This window comes from Mercenaria mercenaria, chromosome 16 (genome assembly GCF_021730395.1).
Source record: "Mercenaria mercenaria strain notata chromosome 16, MADL_Memer_1, whole genome shotgun sequence".
Lineage (NCBI taxonomy): Eukaryota > Metazoa > Mollusca > Bivalvia > Venerida > Veneridae > Mercenaria > Mercenaria mercenaria.
The window spans coordinates 19,522,019-19,541,870 of record NC_069376.1 but is presented as its reverse complement, the minus strand read 5'-3'; the positions used below and the strand labels follow the sequence as shown (position 1 = coordinate 19,541,870).

General features: G+C 34.2%; 3 protein-coding genes across 9 annotated transcripts in view; 2 read left to right on the top strand and 1 right to left on the bottom strand.

The window, feature by feature from the left end:
* The window catches only part of LOC123540106 (DENN domain-containing protein 3-like), an 83,736-nt gene that overhangs the window by 356 nt on the left and 63,528 nt on the right, over positions 1-19,852 (top strand). For 5 of the 7 annotated variants that reach the window (XM_053526292.1, XM_053526293.1, XM_053526294.1 and 2 more), the window contains exons 2-5: positions 6,630-6,856; positions 8,249-8,386; positions 12,383-12,471; positions 13,138-13,152. In XM_053526292.1, the coding sequence (XP_053382267.1) occupies positions 6,767-6,856; positions 8,249-8,386; positions 12,383-12,471; positions 13,138-13,152 (332 nt within the window). In that variant the 5' untranslated portion in view covers positions 6,630-6,766. Of the gene's footprint in view, positions 1-6,629; positions 6,857-8,248; positions 8,387-12,382; positions 12,472-13,007; positions 13,028-13,137; positions 13,153-19,852 lie in introns of those variants that run through there. The other 2 variants (XM_053526295.1, XM_053526297.1) reach the window with 2 other exon arrangements.
* On the top strand, positions 268-6,513 carry LOC123548432 (uncharacterized). Its single transcript, XM_045335697.2, has 5 exons — positions 268-3,056; positions 3,523-3,581; positions 4,113-4,404; positions 4,693-4,840; positions 6,098-6,513. Exons 1-5 carry the CDS (start codon positions 1,017-1,019, stop codon positions 6,127-6,129), a joined length of 2,571 nt encoding a protein of 856 aa, XP_045191632.2. The 5' UTR covers positions 268-1,016; the 3' UTR covers positions 6,130-6,513.
* Positions 4,842-6,133, bottom strand: LOC123548434 (uncharacterized). The gene is made up of 3 exons (XM_045335699.2): positions 5,780-6,133; positions 5,349-5,562; positions 4,842-5,158 (listed from the first exon to the last, which is right to left on the bottom strand). Exons 1-3 carry the CDS (start codon positions 5,975-5,977, stop codon positions 4,857-4,859), a joined length of 714 nt encoding a protein of 237 aa, XP_045191634.2. The 5' UTR covers positions 5,978-6,133; the 3' UTR covers positions 4,842-4,856.

Here is a 19,852-nt window from a genome sequence, read left to right as displayed (position 1 = left end):
ATTCAAAATTTGATTTCTTCAAATCAAAACTTTAAAAGAATACAGGTGACTTTATATTATAAAAAAATAGGCCTACTGACTGTTTAAATTTATGCACAATCATGCTAGGAAACTGAACAATAGAATTTATTATGACTATGCATAACTATTTTTGATAAGTGACAATCCAGGTGGGAAACAAAATGTTCTAGATAATATTGCTACTTCATTTAGGTGGATAATGGTGTAATTTAATCATTTAACAGGTCTAGGATTTCATGATTTTTATGGACTGTCCATAAATACACACACTATCCACAAATTTACAGACAGCTCATGTCCGTAAATTTACGAGTATCTGCAAATTTACAGATATCAAATATCTGTAAATATACAGATAAAATGCACTGAGCGTGAAAATCATGTGACTATCGCCAGAAAACGAAAAACCGCAAAGTGAAAACTTGTAAATTGTTTCGTCGCACGTTTACAGACATTGTGTGCAAGTTTGAAGTCTCAACGTTAGTTATTTTCAAGCGCAGAGCATCTGAAAAGCTGAGGTAAATCTTTAAATAATGTGTTGTAACATATAATATTGTGTCAACAACGGTATTTTCATTTATTTACCATATTTTCATACAAAAACCAACACTTCCGAGTCATAAGCGGCCATTTTGGAAAAATACAGACTGGTACATTTCGCTGTTGTTCCGCGTTGCTGGGAAGCTTGTAACTTGTAATTCTTTATACATGTATATGTAAAAATGAATTCGTATTTAATTTATAAAAAAAACTATTTTCTCAATCATTGTAAGGAAAATAAATGGTATACTGATATAAAGCTGGGTCTCGTGTATCAAATGATAATTTTATTTCGACTTTTACGTTATGAATTCGCAAAAGAAAGTATTTAAAACTGCTCAAAATCTTAAGCATCACAATTTCACTTTGCGATGTTCTCTTTTTTGCAACGGGTAAATGTTATTTTCCTTCATGAAAATATCGTATTATCTTCTCTATGTAGGTCCATTTGAAAAATGCCGCCACCAAAGAGATGTGGGTGTATTTTTCACGAGGATTCATCTTCAAGTACGGCGGTGAACATTAAAAATTCAAAGAAGTATAAAAAAGATATAATAATTTTTTTTCGTAATGAAAATTACATGAGTTCTCATTGCAATTACTTGTGCAATGGTTGCTATGAGGAAGGCATCCATAAATGGGAAAGCCACACTGCGTCAGTTGAAGAGCCTAGGCTTACGTTTAATGAGTTTGTAAGCCAAATAAGCATTGGTGACATGGACACTGACAAACTTTCATCTGTATCAAGTGCTTTAGGCTGTGTTTTCAAAAACAGGCTCAATAACATTGACAGTGATATTGAAAGTGGTACATTACCCGATTTTGATACAGACAGATACCTTACTAAAATAGATCCTGTGGTGAGGTCTTTCTTGCAAAACATTTCTTCCACTTCAATTAACAGAAGGGATCTAAAGATTTTGAATGTTTACGAACACTTAGTGTTTTTATCCAGTTATACGTATATTGGAATTTTTAACTTCTGTTTAAACTTGGTTTGCCATTACTTGTCTGGGAGTAGATCTTTAGTAGAAATGCGTTCAATGTACTCTCCAGCCGGCAGCTACAGTTATGTTATGAATTTTTTGTCTAACTGTGCCACTAAAACATGTAAACGTTATACTGAGTCTGAAAATGATTGTATATATTTTTTTGATAACAATCAAATTCTCGCTCGTAATTGGAACGTTAAATACAATTCAAAAGCCTTGGTTAGTGTCATTACAACCTTGGTGTCATTAGTACCCCCTTCGTTTACAAACTTACAACAAAATCCGGTTCTCTCTCCTTATATTTGGCTTAAAAACGTTGATGTACAAAAACCTGAGGCACATAATGACGAAATGAATAGTCTTTTCAGGCTCAGGAGAAATAATTTTATACAACGTCTTTTTCCGGTAGTTTTGTCAGATTTATATGGTGATGTAAAAGAACCCGAAGTTAAACAAAGACGGGTTGTTTTTAAAGACAATTTGCCACAATTTTCTTGTGATAAGCCGACAGACAACAGATACGATTCTGTACCTTCTTTAGTTAAAGGTTCTACAGACGTTATTTTGTTAGACCCTGTAATGGTCAATCCATGTTCTTTTGATTCATTACAGATAGTACTTGACTCCATTATAGCCAGTTCTAAGAAGGAGTGGATAATCGTCGGTTGCGACGGATTGCCTTTTAATCTATGTTCTCGTCTTATCGAACGCACTTTTGTATGTCCTGTTTGTCATGAGATCTTTAAAAGTGAAAGTGCGTTTATTCAACATGGCGATATCCACCCTTTTGAAAACATGTATCATTGTAGAAAATATAAAAATATTTTGTTGATACCTGGCTTAGGTCATATAGAAATAAATTTGACTAAAGCCATTTTTAAATTACTTTGGGATGTTGCGCTCAAAAAGTTAGCAATTATGCTTGGATGGCGTTCATTGAAAGCTTTGTCCGCCTGTCAGTCCTGTACTGACCACCATAAAGCGTGGCAAATATTACAGATTTTTCTATATGGTACTGCAAAAGAATTGTTAAAACCTTATGTAATACACACCGTTGCCCAAAATATGCAGCCATGTGTAGAAGGTTTATATGAATGGGTCAATTCAACACCAGTTGGAGCCAATTATAAATTCATGTTTAAGGCTGTTTTCACTTATGTGTTTGGATTGGATCTGTATAGGACTGGTGTCCGAAGAGGGAACTTTGATGTGTTTTACTGTGCATGGCATAAACTGTCTTCTCTCTATTACGGCCTAAATATGACAGGCTACATGGAACTGAATTATAGATTTGATATAATAATGAAACATGCGCCAGATGAACTTTCCCATTATTTGAAATCAAACATGGCTCTATCCCAGTCTGGAAATGAAAACTGTGGTGAAGGTGGAGATTTTATACTAGAAAGTGTAAACAAAGCAGTTAAATCCTGGATGCCACCTGGAGTTCCTACTGAGGAAAGATGGCTCCGCGTTTGCCGCAACTTAGGCGAAATGGAAAAGGTAATTCTAATTGCTTGCAGAAATCAAATATATTACAAAAAATAAATATAAATTGTTATCAAAAGTAATGTGAAAATAATTTTCGTTTCAAATAACAATTTAATAATTATTTACAATGAACACTGTGCGGATGCGCAGGCTGGTCTGGATGAATGCTTGTCACAGTGAAACGCACTATGTTTTATCGTGGCGCGGCTGAAATACATTTCAACTTCAAAAATATTTTTATGGCAGTCCGATTGACATTTTCTCCTTATACTACTTCTGTCAGAAGCACACAGATTGTCATATCTTCTGGAAAATGCGTACATTGCTAAAGAAAAATACTTCATTAAAAGCGAATTTTAAATTTTCTTGTAGAGATAAATAAATACTTTTTAAAATCAGTGAAATTTAAAACCTAAATCATTTTGAATAATTATGTATTGTCAAAGAACATGTATTGAATCATTATTTAATTATATAGATGAAAGGAAATATATTCAGCGGTTTTACAGAGGATGCACAAAGACAGTCCTACCATAGGTAATATTACATACAGTATGTATATTAAACGAAAGTCGGAACATTACACGAAAGTCTGAACAAAGTCTGAACATTACAAGAAAGTCTGAACAAAGTCTGAACATTACACGAAAGTCTGAACAAGGTCTGAACATTACAAGAAAGTCTGAACAATAAACGAAATTCTGAACAAAGTCTGAACATCACAAGAAAGTCTGAACAAAGTCAGAACAATACACGGATGTCTGAACAAAATCTGAATAATACGCGAAAGTATGGACCAAATGTTCAAGCCTTGGTTTTTATTAGAAATAAGTGAAATTATTAGATGTCCAGTTTTAAATATAATTTTTATAATAATTAAAGGACAAAACATATTGATATCCAATTTTAAAAGTACATTTTTTCGTTCAACTTTGTTTGAAATTATTACAATAATATGAAAATACTGTTTAATTTTTCCATCTCGAATTTAGATTCATATTAGTAGTATATGCAAAGTTATATTTATTTACAGGAGACATAACGAGCTTAATAAAATTATTTTTTTAGAAAACTACAAAATGACAAAGAAATAGAGTATTGGCAGAGAAAATTACGAGAAAATAATTATTTCTCTGCGTCTGTTACTCTCACGGCTGTTGACGACAAATTAAAACTTGATAATGAACTGTTTGGGTTTGAGGAGAAGTGCAAAGATAATAAAAGCAAGTATTATGCCCAGTACCCAAATTCAAAGAAACTGGAAAGGGTATTTATCAGTTGTAATGAGCGGGAAAAATACTTCAACATTGAGAACAAAACTAAGAAAGAGCTGCAGCAAATGATCGACGGAGTATTAGAGGTTTGTTATGTAAAACTTTTCATTCAAACAGTTATCATGCGGAGATTCGATGGTCATATCGTTCTAGTAGTATTTCGTGTTTGCCATAATAAGTAAATGGGCGAATAGGTTTGTCTTCGTTCACCTTCAAAGCTTGAAATTCGCCATACTACGAAAATTTTGCTACAGTGCTTGTTAAACAACCGCATAATGAAATAGAGGCATGCAGCTATTTTCAGAATTTCATGGTAAGATTAATGAGTACAATTATGACTATTTTTTTTATAATAATTATATTAAATGTTTCAGTCAATAATTGACTGTGGTGGTGTAGAAGAGTATGACACCCTGTCAGAACAATGGAAGCGTGAAAAAAGAGGAACTCAGAAAGTTATCATTACGTTCTACAAGGAAGTTATTCAATGCTTGGAGGATGTATCGGGAAGACAAAGGGAATGTAAGATATAATATTTTTATTTATGGAAAGGACACTTAAATGGTAAATTCTTGACAAATTTAGCGGTTATCTTATTGGATTTTCCAAGTAAACAAAACGCATGAACCCAATAATCACACTGGTCTTTGTCGCATCCCACCCACAAGTCCTGTGTATGCTTGCTGTCATTCTGGAACATCCCGCCACAATACCGGCATTGTTCCGGAGAATTTGCCGTAACCAAATTTGCCACACTATCTGCTAAATTGCACTGTATTCCGACGGTGTTAGATGTAACCTCAAAAACTTGAAAGTGCTGAGGACTAAGAGCCGGATTATCTGCAAAATGAAATACTGTGTTATTTGTTTATAAAATTATACATGTATTAAATTGACATCAGAACAACAGTATATGAAATGAACAAGAAATGACCATTCGAGATACATGCAGACGCCCGAGTAATTAGGATAGTTCTTAATTATTATTGTTATAGCGGAGCTGGATATGAAATTGTTAACATAAGCTTACCTTGGTTAGCACTAGCAGTACAAGAAGAAGTAGCAGCAGCAGTAGAAGTAGCAGGAGCGCCGGAACCATGAGCTGCAGGGATAGCATCATTGTTATCACTTCCTAAGTTAAACGTACATTCATCAACGTTCAAGCTTTTCTTTTTCGGACACCAGTATTCTTCCCCGACTTGGGCCTTTACGTATTTCCCCGTCATCGTGTTTAATTCATAAGCCTGTAATAAAGTATAAATTAATAAGGAGGCATGTTATATATGTGGTGTTCATGTTGTAAGGATGATACATTCATAACATATGTTGGTCAAAAGATCTACATAGCTTATATTTATAATGTTAGGACCTAATATGTTTACAGAGAATGATATATAAATATTGAATTTAATTGAATTGGTACATTTAAACATGTGTATTAATGGAAAATAAATTCATCACCTTCTTAAAAAATCCGAATTTTCTTGCTGAAAGGCACTGCAACCTTTTTCTGGCGTTGCTTATATATTCCACTTTCACGGACCCTTTTCTTCGTGGTAGATCGAGATCCTGGCCCTTGGCATGACTAGTTTGCCTTTTTGGTTTGCATGGGTCTACAAAAAAAACCTGTAAAGCCAATTTAAAATTTATTATACACATACAGTATAACTTAGTTATATATTGGTTCGTGTTAACATAAAACTATGATAATGTGTACTTAGGACAATAGAAACATTTAAGTAAATGCACTTTGATACTTCAAGTACTTTGATATTACAGATGCTGCAATCGACGCAGATCAGCGTGAATAAGAACCAGTCTGCAGTAGAAACCAATATGGCCGAACAGGAGCTGTGTGTGTTTACATCAGTATGATTTTGGTAATTTTAATGCCATTTTGGACTTTTTTTCCACCATTAGGCATATGATACAGTATACATACTTTATTTTTACCTTGAAATATGTTTTCATAACTATCATATGTATAAGATATAAATTTCATGTTAAAAGTTTACCTCTTTCGGTGTTTCTTCACTGTCGGACATTTTGCGGAAATGCCTTTTATTGAAGTAATTGTCAAAAACCCGTGTAAATCGTGCGTATATCTACAAATTTACGGACATGAGCAGTCTGTAAATTTGTGGATAGTGTGTGTATTTATGGACAGTCCATAAAAATCATGAAATCCTAGACCTGTTTAACCTTGAATTTATTTAGTTAAATACCTTTTAAAATCGCACTTGAAACTAAAAGTAACATCTCCTGAAAATAGACTTGTTTTCTGTCAACTTAATGGCTTAAATAATTTCAGTTGAACAGGATCAGATATCACATCAAAAGGCTTCTAAGATTGTGTGCAAGTTTGTGACAAACCTGACTAGATGTAACATTTGATGATTGACAAGGAGACTTCAAATTTTGTGTTTGCAAACTGGTGTTGTTAACACAATGAACAAGTTTGTGGTGCCAAACGCATTGGCTGATGTTGTCCTGCTGGTTGGGGTTGATGACAATGTAGGATTAATACCTGTTGATGCTGTAAGTATGAGTTTGAGGCCAGTAATTGTTGACTTAATTGTTGACTGTGATTCATCATTTAAGAAATAATTTGTAGCAAAAGAGTGTTTTAACATGTTTTAATGCATGGTGGGCAGTTATACGTTGGGCGCAGTCCAAGTGAAATAATTTGTACAACGTATAACCTCTTGAGTTCATAAATAGTGTTAAAACGCAGTTTTTCTCTAAATAATTTTGATTCTAATTTGCCGTTAATCTAAAACAATAATTGAAATATAGAAGTGCTCTTTCTTGGTCGCAACAAAAACTGTGACGTCACCACACATTAACATTTATAACATCATTCTAGGGTAAGAGTGTTTTAACAGAGACAAGCATATTAGAATTGTTCATAGACCATCTTTTATCTCTTATATGAAATTCATTGAATGCATATGCTTGTTAATTCTTCAGTTCAGATTGTGTGTGTAGTCATAGAAACCTGACTGGAATAATGAAGGAATGACCATATTAGTCTATAGCGCCTAGATTATGATACATTTATCAGATATATTTTTGATTCTATTATGAATGAAGCCAGTCTACATGGTCTATATCAAATCTTAAAAACTGTTTCTCTGAGAAAATCTCCAGGTTAAACTAGCTTTCAAAATTTGAATTTTATTTTATTAACAGTCTAGCTGCAAGTCTAGATGTATTGCAAACAAAAAGGGACTTTAAAGGCTTTTCTGTTATCAAGAGGTTGAGATCACTTTAGGATGTCCCTTAATGGAGTTAGAGTGACAGGATAATTATAATATTGAATGTTGGTGGTTTAAACAAGGTGCCTGCTTTTGCATTAGGTAAAATCTAGAGGTAAACTTTGGTTTTCCTTCACCTTTAAAGCTGAAAGTTGAAATATATGAGATAAATTATACTTTGTTGACATGTCCTTAGGTAGTGGATCCATAATTGCAATGTATAATGTGGACCGTTAAATTCCTTATTCTCTGTGTGCTATTTTGGCGTTTTCCAAATGGAAAAGCAATTTTCTGTTAGAGATAAAGAGTGCCCGTATAGCTTACGATAATCAAACTAAAATTACTGATTTTCATTATTGGTTGGCTGTCTGAAAATCCAGCAAAACTATTTTTCTTAACCCTTACCCTACTAAATTTCTATAATGGACTTGTCCAACTTTCAATTTGGACAGTACCATTAACTGTTACAAGGGGTGCTTACCAAAAACCATACTGACTGAATGGTGAAAAGTGAAGATCTTGATCAGACTGCATTGATTTGCAGGCTGATCGTGATCTACTCTGGTCGCAAAGGCAGAATCAATCATTTCCAGCATGATAAGGATTAATTATGTATTATGCTTTAAAATTATGTTAAGAGATTGTCCTACAGAAAGAGTTAGACTATTTTCAGGGAGATGTCAGTGTGTATAATGCCCTGTTTGAGCTGAAGTATGAAGCCCAGGTGTTGTCGGCAATCAGTGGTACAGATATGGTGAATTTCCACCCTTTTGCTCACAGAGTAGACAGTTACCCACCAAACAATACACGAGTAAGTACCTAACCTTTACCCTGCTGAATTTCTAAAATGTACTGGTCCATCATTCAATTTGGGCAGTACCATATATATTTTGAAGGGGCGTTCACTGAAAATTTACTGACTTCTCTGCAGGCTGATCTTGGATGTGCAGGCTGATCTTGGTCTGCACTTGTCGCAAAGGCAAAATCACTGGTGGCCAGCAGGCTGAATTTCTAGACAAAAGTTATATATTTGAATAGCGACACAGTCATGATATTTTGAAATTCATAAAATAGAGATTGAATTAATGTAAAATTTCATCACATATGAATACCATACTTAACCTGTTTTCTCTTTTTAGCTCGACTATTCGAAGAATAAGTAGAGCTATCCTACTCACCACGGCGTCGGCGTCGGCGTCACACCTTGGTTAAGTTTTTCGTACCAGTCCACATTTTGACAAAGTCTTTTGAGATAAAGCTTTGAAACTTTCAACACTTGTTTACCATCACCATGGCCAGTTATAGGCAAGAGTACATAACTCCATCAGGGATTTTGGCTGAATTATGGCCCCTTTTGACTTAGAAATCATGGTTAAGTTTTTCGTACCAGTTCATATTTTGACAAAGTCTTTTGAGATAAAGCTTTGAAACTTTCAACACTTGTTTATCATCACCATGTCCAGTTATAGGCAAGAGTACATAACTCCGTCAAGGATTTTGGCTGAATTATGGCCCCTTTCGACTTAGAAATTTTCGTACCAGTTCATATTTTGACAAAGTCTTTTGAGATAAAGCTTTGAAACTTTCAACACTTGTTTACCATAGCCATGTCCAGTTATAGGCAAGAGCACATTACTCCATCAAGGATTTTGGCTGAATTATGGCCCTTTTTGACTTAGAAATCTGGGTTAAGTTTTTCGTACCAGTTCATATTTTGACAAAGTCTTTGAAGATAAAGCTTTGAAACTTTCAACACCTGTTTACCATCACCATGTCCAGTTATAGGCAAGAGTACATAACTTCATCAAGGATTTTGGCTGAATTATGGCCCCTTTTGACTTCGAAATCTTGGTTAAGTTTTTCGTACCAGTTTATATTTTGTGTAAAGTGTTTGACATATGGCTTTGAAACTTTTATCACTTATTCAGTATAATAGTCTCTATCTGTAGGAAAGAGTACATAACTCTGTCATATATTTTGGCTTAATTACTGCCCTTTTTGGACTTGGAAATTGGTTCTGATTTCATACAAGTCCACGTTTTGTCAAAACTATTTGACATATGGCTTTTAAACTTTGAACACTTGTTTATCATCATGATTTCCATCTGTAGGGAAGTGTACATAACTCTGACAACTATTTTGGCTGAATAATGGCCCTTTTTGGACTTTGAAATTGGTTCACACATTGCCATTTAGTGCAAGACTTATCAAAATCCACAAATATGGGAACATTGTTTGTCTAATGTATTTTTTTCTTTTGTCTGAATATCTGTAGAAATATTTTGACCCCATTCTTCAATCAATTCTTCGAATAGTCGAGCGCGCTGTCATCCGACAGCTCTTGTTGACATAGAGTAGTTTATTTTAAGACTAAAAATACGATCTATATGCAATCTGACTAAAGTACTTGATCTTCTAAACGAAGATCTGAGAATGACCCATTCACATTCGTCTTCGGTATATTTTGGATTTCCAATATTGCTATTTTTATTTTCGCAAATCTGTTTTTATTTGAACCAATCAGACGACTTGTTCGAACATCAAAGAGTAAGAAAAACTTGCAGTCAGTCCGGGCTTGAACCCGGGACCCCTTTCTTACAAGTGCCCTACCGACTGAGCTAACTGGCTATCTGACACTTTCTGCACAAGAAGTATAAATATGAAAAACCCAGGCTAAATCTAGATTTTTTATTCTTACAAAATGTTGTAAGTAAGCCTTTTGACTGGCTAGCGGAAGGGTCGTCAGAAAGAGGCTATCAATAGCACGTTTTCAGATCCTAAGCGTAGCATAATAGGATATGTACTTTAGTGAGATTGGTGGCCTGTGACAACTAAAATTTGATCAAGGGAGGTAATCACAACATTGAGCTACCTTCAGCCTGATTGGCTCATCATCTTTTAAAATATGTGGTTGAAAGTTACTTACAGTGTAACCTAGGCTGTAATGAATATTTCTTAAAGAATAATGTCTCTTAATTGCTCAAGTACACATCATTCACTAGGTCTTTAAGAGATTCAGGTAGCAGGAATGTGTTGAATTTGAAGAATTCTTTGATCTTTCTAATTTGAAGACCAAAATTCAGTTTTTCCTAGTAAAGAAATGTGTAAAATTTTGGCCAGTTAACATTTTAAAAACATAATATATGATATCCTGAAAGTTTGCTGTCCTGTGTAATCATTAAATATTGTTTGCCTTAAATTTCATGATTTCGGCCAAAACAACTATTTGATTAATGGAATTAAAATTTAAAGATAAAGTACGTAATTGAGAATTTCTGTAATTCTTTTCCAACATGAATTTGGGAATTTCAAAACATTTAAGGTGTACATGAGAATTTTATGTGTTTGTTGATCTGTTGTTTTTTTACAGACTGACATTTAATACCAAAATGTCTACAAAATTAAGTTCCCCTCATGAGTACTGTGAAATCATTAATATTCGTGGGGGACTAATTTTCGTGGATTTTGTTGATCCGCAAAATTTTATCCCAACAAACAAGTGAAATTCTCATTCAATTTACGTTCAAAAGTTGAAATCCACAAATTCATATCCCAACGATAATGCAGTTTTGACTAGAACCACGAAATTTCATGCCCACAGAATTAAATGATTTTACAGTATTACTGACATCACAGAATCTTTAATAATTTAAACCATTACATTTGTCATCATGTGTCCCTGCAAAAGAATTTGACAGATTTTTCTCAAGGAAACAAACTAGAGACAAGGAGACTGGAAATTGATGAAGATTATAAAGGTGTAAAAAAAAAATGTTTGCGGTATCCCGACCTACCTTAAATTTTTGGCCCAACTCTAAATGTTTTTATGACCTTGGAGAATTTTTTTTTCAACTTTTGAACAAAACTTCACTTTTTATGCTTTAAACAATGTCAGTGATGATAGAAATCAACTTACTAATGCTCTAAAGGCATAACCCCCTTATTTGTATTCATTTTTTGACATAAAAATAATTTTCGAAAAGTCTCACTTAATAAAAAAAAAAAACAAAAAAAATCTGACCTACATGACCTATCTACCCTAATTTTTTTTAGCATGTTACCAGAAACAAAGAATATTTTTTTAGACCTAAGGTGACATGTTCTTAATTAAGAGAACACTGTGAAATCATAAATTTTTTCATAGGGGGTGTAATTTTCATGGATTTTGTGGTTGAGTCAATCGATAAAATTTAATCCCTTGAAACAAACCAGTAAAATTCACACTCAGTTCATGTTCAAAGGTCAAAATCCACAAATTGGTATCCCCATGAAATAGCAAATTTGACCCAAACCGCAAAATTGTGTGCCCACGAAATTAAATATCACAGTATCTAAGTTTAAACCCTGTGCATTCACAAAAAGTCAAGATTTTTTTCTTCCTGGATTGACAAACAGGAGATTGATTAAAATGAAGTTTTAACATTCTTCATAGAATATCTAAAAGAAGTTTAATTTAAAGCTGAAATTATTTATTACTGTCCGAATAACTCGGATAACACAGCTCTTTGTTCGAACTCATCGTCAGGTCCCGACAGAATTTGTACATAATGTATGTTGTTCAATGATTCGAACTACTGATAACTGGAACAAACTTTGCTGGTCCCATCAAGTTCGAGCGAACGAAGTTTGACTGTATATACATGTACTTATGAATTTTGAGGCGCACCATGAGAAAACCAACATAGTGCATTTGCAACTAGCATAGATCCAGACCACCCTGTGCATCTGCGCAGTCTGGTCAGGATCCATGCTATTTGTTTCTCTAATTGCAAGAGGCTTTATACATGTATTTATGAATATTTTTCAGGAGACGTTTGAGCATCAAGCTGAGGAGATGGTAAAAGCTAGGGAAAGAATGATGAGCGATTTCAGCCTGGGGTCAAAGAAATCATTTCAGTATGTACTTAAGTGTGATTTATATCCAATCTTTATCATTTTTTAAGTGGTTGTAGGCATTTGCTTTACTGTCCAGCAATTTTCACTTTCTTAAATTTTAACGTTTTTTTTTTAGGGATTTTGTTAAATCTGGTTTGCAAGAAAAAAAATCTGGTTGTCAGTGCGAATATGAGTTATCAGACTGTCAAATAACTGTTCTGGATTCAACTTGGCACAGCCTGTTACTATGAAACCCTCAAGCCAGATATTTTGATCTGCATGCCATGTGCAAGGAGCAAAAAATTCTTATAGTCTGAGGATCTGTGAGAAAGCTTTGTCATACATTAGATTTTTTAATAAAAATGTGTAGTTTGTGCAAGGAATGCCAAAGTCATTTTAATGCTATTAATATTATTAATACTAGTAAGTAGAATTTTACATTTAATTCAATTACAGTAAAACACTGCTCACTCAAGGGCACAAAAGGATGAGAAAAGTGCTCAGTTTATCCAGGATTTTGAGCAATATAAAAATAAAAGATGTAGAGAGAACCGCCAGGAACCTCATGAATTCTGGTGTGAGTCTGAGTGCTTGGCCATTAGTGCTCTATAAGTGGTGTTTCATTGTATTTAGAAGCTTGTTTTCACTTTTTAAACTAACAGAAGAGATTTGTTATTGATTTATCAGGAACACTGAATCAAGGTGACACATATTTTCCTCTCTTTTTACATATTGTTATATTAAGGGGCCTGGTTTCATAGTTTATCTTGTACTAACAAAAGAGCTAAAATGGATGACGTGAGTGAATTCATATACGTAATACCTTCATTTGTGTCGGGTAATTCATATATCTGAAAATATTTGAAATTGGTACTTTGATATAAAACTGATGTTTCTATTTTTCCTTAAGGCCTAAAAAAAAAAATTCTTTGTTATATGCTAAAAAAATTAGGGTACGTAGGTTGGACATTTTTTTGGGGGGATTTTTTTTAAGGGAGACTTTTCAGAATTTATTTTTGTCAAAATTTTAATACAAGTAAGGGGGTTATGCCTTTAGAACATCGTTGAAAACAATTTTATCCAAAGCCATAAAAACATTAGGGTCGGGCTAAAAATTTAGGCTAGGTCGGGATACCGAAAACAAACAATTTTTTTACGCCTTATCCAAAGCATGTGGAAAATTAAATTTTTGATAAAATTTATCTCATACATTTTGAACTCTCGGTATCTAATCACTGAGAATTTAACACTTCAGATTAAATAAATATTTACATATATTAGGTGGCCTTGTCCTACTTTTATGACTGTGTCGCACTATACACCAAACAATGTTGACAAATAGTATCCCTTGTCCATAAACAGATAATAATTTATCCTCTGTAATGGAAGGTCCGGGTTCGCCATGCTAATTGCCAAATGCTAAATGCCAGTAAGTTAGTGCAAAATGCTATTTGCCATACTTAATATCAGGTATTGACTGTCAACTAATGGTAATTGTCAAGTGATTAATTCTAACTGTAAATTGCGAAATGTGAAGCAATATATGCCAAATGCTTATTGCTACGTGCTTATTCAAATAAAGAACGAACTACATGTATATATCAGCAGAAGAATGCATCCTTTAAAAGTCATTCATGGCCTTTGTTACATATTAACTTTCTTTCTGTTAAAAGCTTTTTTGAAAGTTTTAAAGTAAATATGAGCCACGCCATGAGAAAACCAACATAGTGGCTTTGCAACCAGCATGGATCCAGACCAGCCTGCCCATCCGTGTAGTCTGGTCAGGATCCATGCTGTTCGCTTTCAAAGCCTATTGGAATTAGAGAAACCGTTAGCGAACAGCATGGATCCTGACCAGACTGCGTGGATGCGCAGGCTGGTCTGAATCCATGCTGGTCGCAAAGCCTCTATGTTGGTTTTCCCATGACGTGGCTCATATATTTGGTTTCATTTTCCTATCACTGATACCACACGATATTGCTTCAATTCAAACTGGTAGAACACTACATGTTTTGAAATACAATTGTATTTACAAGTTACATTCATTAGTATAAGAGATTAGTCTGGTCATTAACTCATAAAGTTAAAGAATTAGATTATTAGCATGTATCATTTGGCAGTAAGCATTAGCCATTTGACATTTAATAAAGCATTTGGCATTTAGTATTAAGTATATGGTAAATAGCATTTTTACATAGCATTAAGTAAGTGGTATTTAGCATTACATATTTGTTATTCAGCATTTGGCAGTTAGCATAATGCACTGCCCTTCCATATAGCTTTGAATGTGAATGAATACTGCTGTCTAGACAATTACTACTCAGTGTAAGAGATATACATGTAGTGATGAACTTATAAAATAATATTCAATTTTATTTTCTGTCATCCATTTTATCTCTGAGATATTTCATTGTAAAAAAATCACATGACCAGAGTTGTCTTGCATTTTTTTTTGTAGCAAAACTCTTGTTGAAGATCTGGTTTTATTTTGCATATGATGTGAATGAGAATGTATAAGTTTGCATAATATATCTGATAACCTTAAGGTATAAAAATGTATAAAGTAGAGGACAAGTAGTCTAGAATACAGAGAGATGATCACTGCGGCAGAGAGTTTAAGGTCACTGTCTTCAAATCAGTTGCCCCTCAGCTCTACATGTGAAGATTAGCCTTCTGGCTAGTCTGCGGAGTGCTTGTTGTTGTTAACTGGGTGTCAGGTGCCTGCCCGTGCCTGAAATAATGCATGTTGAAGGGGCCCCTGGGGTCTTTCCCTACCGTCGATGTCTGAAAAGATGCCATATGACCTATAATTGTGTCAGTGTGACATTATGAAATTAACAAGAAAAAGAACAGTAAACAGTGAAAAACACACACAAGGAAGTGTTTACATCAGATAGATTAGATATTTATAGTACCATAGTCCTTGGTTGTGATAAAAATTCAAATTACATCAATTTCTACATATTATAGTGTATTTAAACATAAATGTAACATGTTCATATATATTTACAGTACTATGCATTAGGTTTAAAATATTAATACCTTTAAAACACGACTGTATTATAGCTGTAAAATACAGATTAAATGTCTAATGTGATGACAAAATCAGAAGTGTTTTAACAATGGGTTGTTAATGCATTTCCATTTAATTTTGAATATATATATAGTTTAATAAAGTTAAATACATCGGATCATGAGGAAAGACTGTTTAGTCATGTGATTTTTCAGGTTTCAGTTGTTTTATATATATACACACACAGAAAAACCTGTCTTAAGCAGTCAGTAAAGGGAAGTTGCAAAAGTGCCCTTTAAAGACAGGTTGTTGCTTAAAACAGGTAAATTTTCCCTGAAGGTTTTACGAGGAATGAGTAATAGCAAATGTGGCTGCTTAATACAGGTGGCTGCTTAGTAGAGATGAGCACTTATATACATGTTTGACAGTAGTTGGATTTCCTTCTATTTCAACTTTTTAGTGGGTGTGGAGGGGGTTGGGGTGGGAAGGAGCAGTAATGTTAGTGAATGAAATCAAATCAAAAATGTTTTTTTTTGTGTAACTTTTGAAGATCTATGAATAGGTTTTATTCAGTCAGGTTTAATGTTTCAGGTCTGTTATTTAAGAAAACAGACTGTTAAGTTGGGTTGCAAGGGTGTGTTAAAGTAAAACTTAGTTCTAAAATAGATACGTTTTAATCCTAAAGTAACTGTCTTATATAATAAAATGGCGGAAGGGTTTTAAATAGAACATAACATACTCTAAATGTCTATAATATTCTATATTAGTATTTATATTTTCAGGCAAAGTTTATATATAGAGAAAAGATGCAGGGGTAGGGGTGTGTGGGGTTGGGGGGGGGGGGTGTGGGTAGTGGTTTTAACAAGCCACCTGATCCATACTGTCTTTATCTGATAAAACTGACTACCACTAATTATTTCATAGTTATTCTGTTAATCAGTAATAATTCTTACCTACTAAGTTCCATACAGTACACTGACTGATAGATTACTAACAGGCAGCCTCTTGTTCACAATTGCAATGGAAAGTAATTTAGTCTACACGGTTCATACCTTAAGGACTGCCCAGTGGCTCAGGGCAGGTAAGAGGCACATGTGTGTGTGCAGACAGGAAATGATACTAACTTATAGTTGCATGTTTGGAAAGAGAAAAATATTGAAGATCTCAAGAAATTCATGTACTGACTTAATTGTTTTTCTTGCTATACTGCATTGCAATATCTCAACACTAGCTGCTGACTTTAGTAATACAAAAAATTGTGAACAAGTTGCTTTGAAATGTATTTAATATTTATACATAGCACATTATTAAAGGCTTTAATTATGACTGTACCATGTTTTATGTGTTGATAATGCATGATTGGCATTAAATTTTGCAGAGCAAATATATTGCATGTTTGTGTGGTGATATTTACTCCAGAACAAACTTACTAAGGTGCTTTATCAAATAACCAGTACTTGTTTGGAGACTAGACAGACTAAGATTGACTTATAAATAAACTCTTCCTTGCATTAAAAGTTATTTTCATAAATCAGCTCTCACGGATGTGGGTTCGAGCCTCACTCGGGGTGTTAAATCCTTCATGTGAGGAAGCCATCCAGTTGGCTTACTGAAAGTCGATGGTTCTACCCAGGTGCCCACTTGTGATGAAATAATGCACGGAGGGGCACCTGGGGTCTTCCTCCACCTCCAAAGCTGGAAAGTCGCCATATTACCTATAACTGTGTCGGTGCGACGTTAAACCCAACAAAATAAAATAAATCAATTAGGATAGAGAAAAGGGAAGTAATATCACTTATATATTTTGAATTCTATTTTTAGTAGTTCTCTTTTTCTTCATATCATAACCTGTCCCCACAATTGTGGCCATGTAATGAAGCTTTGCTAACTAAGTATATAACTTTAGAAGAAAATGAATGCAAATAGAATAAATAATGTTCTAAGGATTTTTTTATTTATTGGTGTTTGGACGAGTCGCTATCTCAGATGATAATATAAATGATTCAACTTTGTTATCAAGTCTGAGAGAAATTGAAAATATTATTGTTAAAAATCTTCAACTTTTAATGTGACGGCATACATGAAACTGACGTCACAAATGACGTCCACATGCGATAAGAATTTGAACATCAGTTTGGAAAAATAATAGACGTTTCAGGTAACCATTGAAACTTCATGGAGTTTTTAAATGCATATATGTAATGAAAATATTATATTGATTTAATACTATTGATTTAATTCTTTAAAGTTTGAGATTTTAAAACAGGGAGTCTATGATAAGTCCAAGTAAGATAGTTATTAACAATAATGCTATGCTTCAGACAAGGAAAAAATGAATGGTTAAATTGTAATATAATACCAGTCATTTAACAATAGCTCTTTAATAATGCTTATGTTTAAACACTTTCCTTTTAATAGTTTTATACCCTTTTTAGCTCACCTGTCACAAAGTGACAAGGTGAGCTTTTGTGATCGCGCGGTGTCCGTCGTCCGTCGTGCGTCCGTGCGTCCGTAAACTTTTGCTTGTGACCACTCTAGAGGTCACATTTTTCATGGGATCTTTATGAAAGTTGGTCAGAATGTTCATCTTGATGATATCTAGGTCAAGTTCGAAACTGGGTCACGTGCCATCAAAAACTAGGTCAGTAGGTCTAAAAATAGAAAAACCTTGTGACCTCTCTAGAGGCCATATATTTCAAAAGATCTTCATGAAAATTGGTCAGAATGTTCACCTTGATGATATCTAGGTCAAGTTCGAAACTGGGTCACGTGGGGTCAAAAACTAGGTCAGTAGGTCTAAAAATAGAAAAACCTTGTGACCTCTCTAGAGGCCATATTTTTCATGAGATCTTCATGAATATTGGTCAGAATGTTTATCTTGATGATATCTAGGTCAAGTTCGAAACGGGGTCACGTAGAGTCAAAAACTAGGTCATTAGGTCTAAAAATAGAAAAACCTTGTGATCTCTCTAGAGACCATATTTCTCAATAGATCTTCATGAAAATTGGTCAGAATGTTCATCTTGATGATATCTAGGTCAAGTTCGAAACTGGGTCACGTGGGGTTAAAAACTAGGTCAGTAGATCTAAAAAGAAAAAACCTTGTGACCTCTCTAGAGGCCATATTTTTCATGAGATCTTCATGAATATTGGTCAGAATGTTCACCTTGATGATATCTAGGTCAAGTTCGAAACTGGGTCATGTGGGGTCAAAAACTAGGTCAGTAGATCTAAAAATAGAAAAACCTTGTGACCACTCTAGAGGCCATATTTCTCAATGGATTTTCATGAAAATTGGTCAGAATGTTCACCTTGATGATATCTAGGTCAAGTTCGAAACTGGGTCACGTACGGTCAAAAACTAGGTCAGTAGGTCTAAAAATAGGAAAACCTTGTGACCTCTCTAGAGGCGATATTTTTCAATGGATCTTCATGAAAATTGGTCAGAATGTTTACCTTGAAGATATCTAGGTCAAGTTCGAAACTGGGTCACGTGGGTTTAAAAACTAGGTCAGTAGATCTAAAAATAGAAAAACCTTGTGACCTCTCTAGAGGCCATATTTTTCATGAGATCTTCATGAATATTGGTCAGACTGTTCATCTTGATGATATCTAGGTCAAGTTCGAAACTGGGTCACGTGGGGTCAAAAACTAGGTCAGTAGGTCTAAAAATAGAAAAAAACCTTGTGACCTCTCTAGAGGCCATATTTCTCAATGGATCTTCATGAAAATTGGTGAGAATGTTCAGCTTGATGATATCTAGGTCAGGTTCGTAACTGGGTCATGTGCGGTCAAAAACTTGGTCAGTAGGTCGAAAAATAGAAAAACCTTGTGACCTCTCTAGAGGCAATATTTTTCACGAGATCTTCATGAAAATTGGTGAGAATGTTCACCTTGATGATATCTAGGTCAAGTTTAAAAGTGGGTCACGTGCCTTCAAAAACTAGGTCATTAGGTCAAATAATAGAAAAACCTTGTGACCTCTCTAGAGGCCATATTTTTCAATGGATCTTCATGAAAATTGGTCAGAATTTTTATCTTGATGATATCTAGGTCACATGTGCTCAAAAACTAGGTCACTATGTCAAATAATAGAAATAACGACGTCATACTCAGTTGAACACTGGGTCATTTAGGGATAGGTGAGCGATTCAGGACCATCATGGTCCTCTTGTTTCTCATTTCTGCATGACATTGTGAAACATCTTTAATATCAAAGCTCAATAATCAAAATTATTACCTTAGGCAATAGTTTTGGCTATTGACCTGCAAACAGTTCATTAACTGTATTATATACTGTGAAATCATCTAATTATGTGGACACAAAATTTTATAATTTCTTGACCGAAACAACAATTTCGTGGATTTTGACGTTTGAACATAAAATGG

What these genes read in the sequence shown, in the direction of transcription:
- LOC123548432 (XM_045335697.2), top strand. Translation starts at nt 1,017, where the DNA reads ATGCCGCCACCAAAGAGATGTGGGTGTATTTTTCACGAGGATTCATCT. An exon ending in ACTTAGGCGAAATGGAAAAG is followed by an intron (nt 3,057 to 3,522) that starts GTAATTCTAATT and finishes TTAATTATATAG; the next exon opens with ATGAAAGGAAATATATTCAG. An exon ending in TGATCGACGGAGTATTAGAG is followed by an intron (nt 4,405 to 4,692) that starts GTTTGTTATGTA and finishes TAAATGTTTCAG; the next exon opens with TCAATAATTGACTGTGGTGG.
- LOC123548434 (XM_045335699.2), bottom strand. Translation starts at nt 5,977, where the DNA reads ATGTGTATAATAAATTTTAAATTGGCTTTACAGGTTTTTTTTGTAGAC. An exon ending in AATTCGGATTTTTTAAGAAG is followed by an intron (nt 5,563 to 5,779) that starts GTGATGAATTTA and finishes ACTTTATTACAG; the next exon opens with GCTTATGAATTAAACACGAT. An exon ending in TACTGCTAGTGCTAACCAAG is followed by an intron (nt 5,159 to 5,348) that starts GTAAGCTTATGT and finishes TTCATTTTGCAG; the next exon opens with ATAATCCGGCTCTTAGTCCT.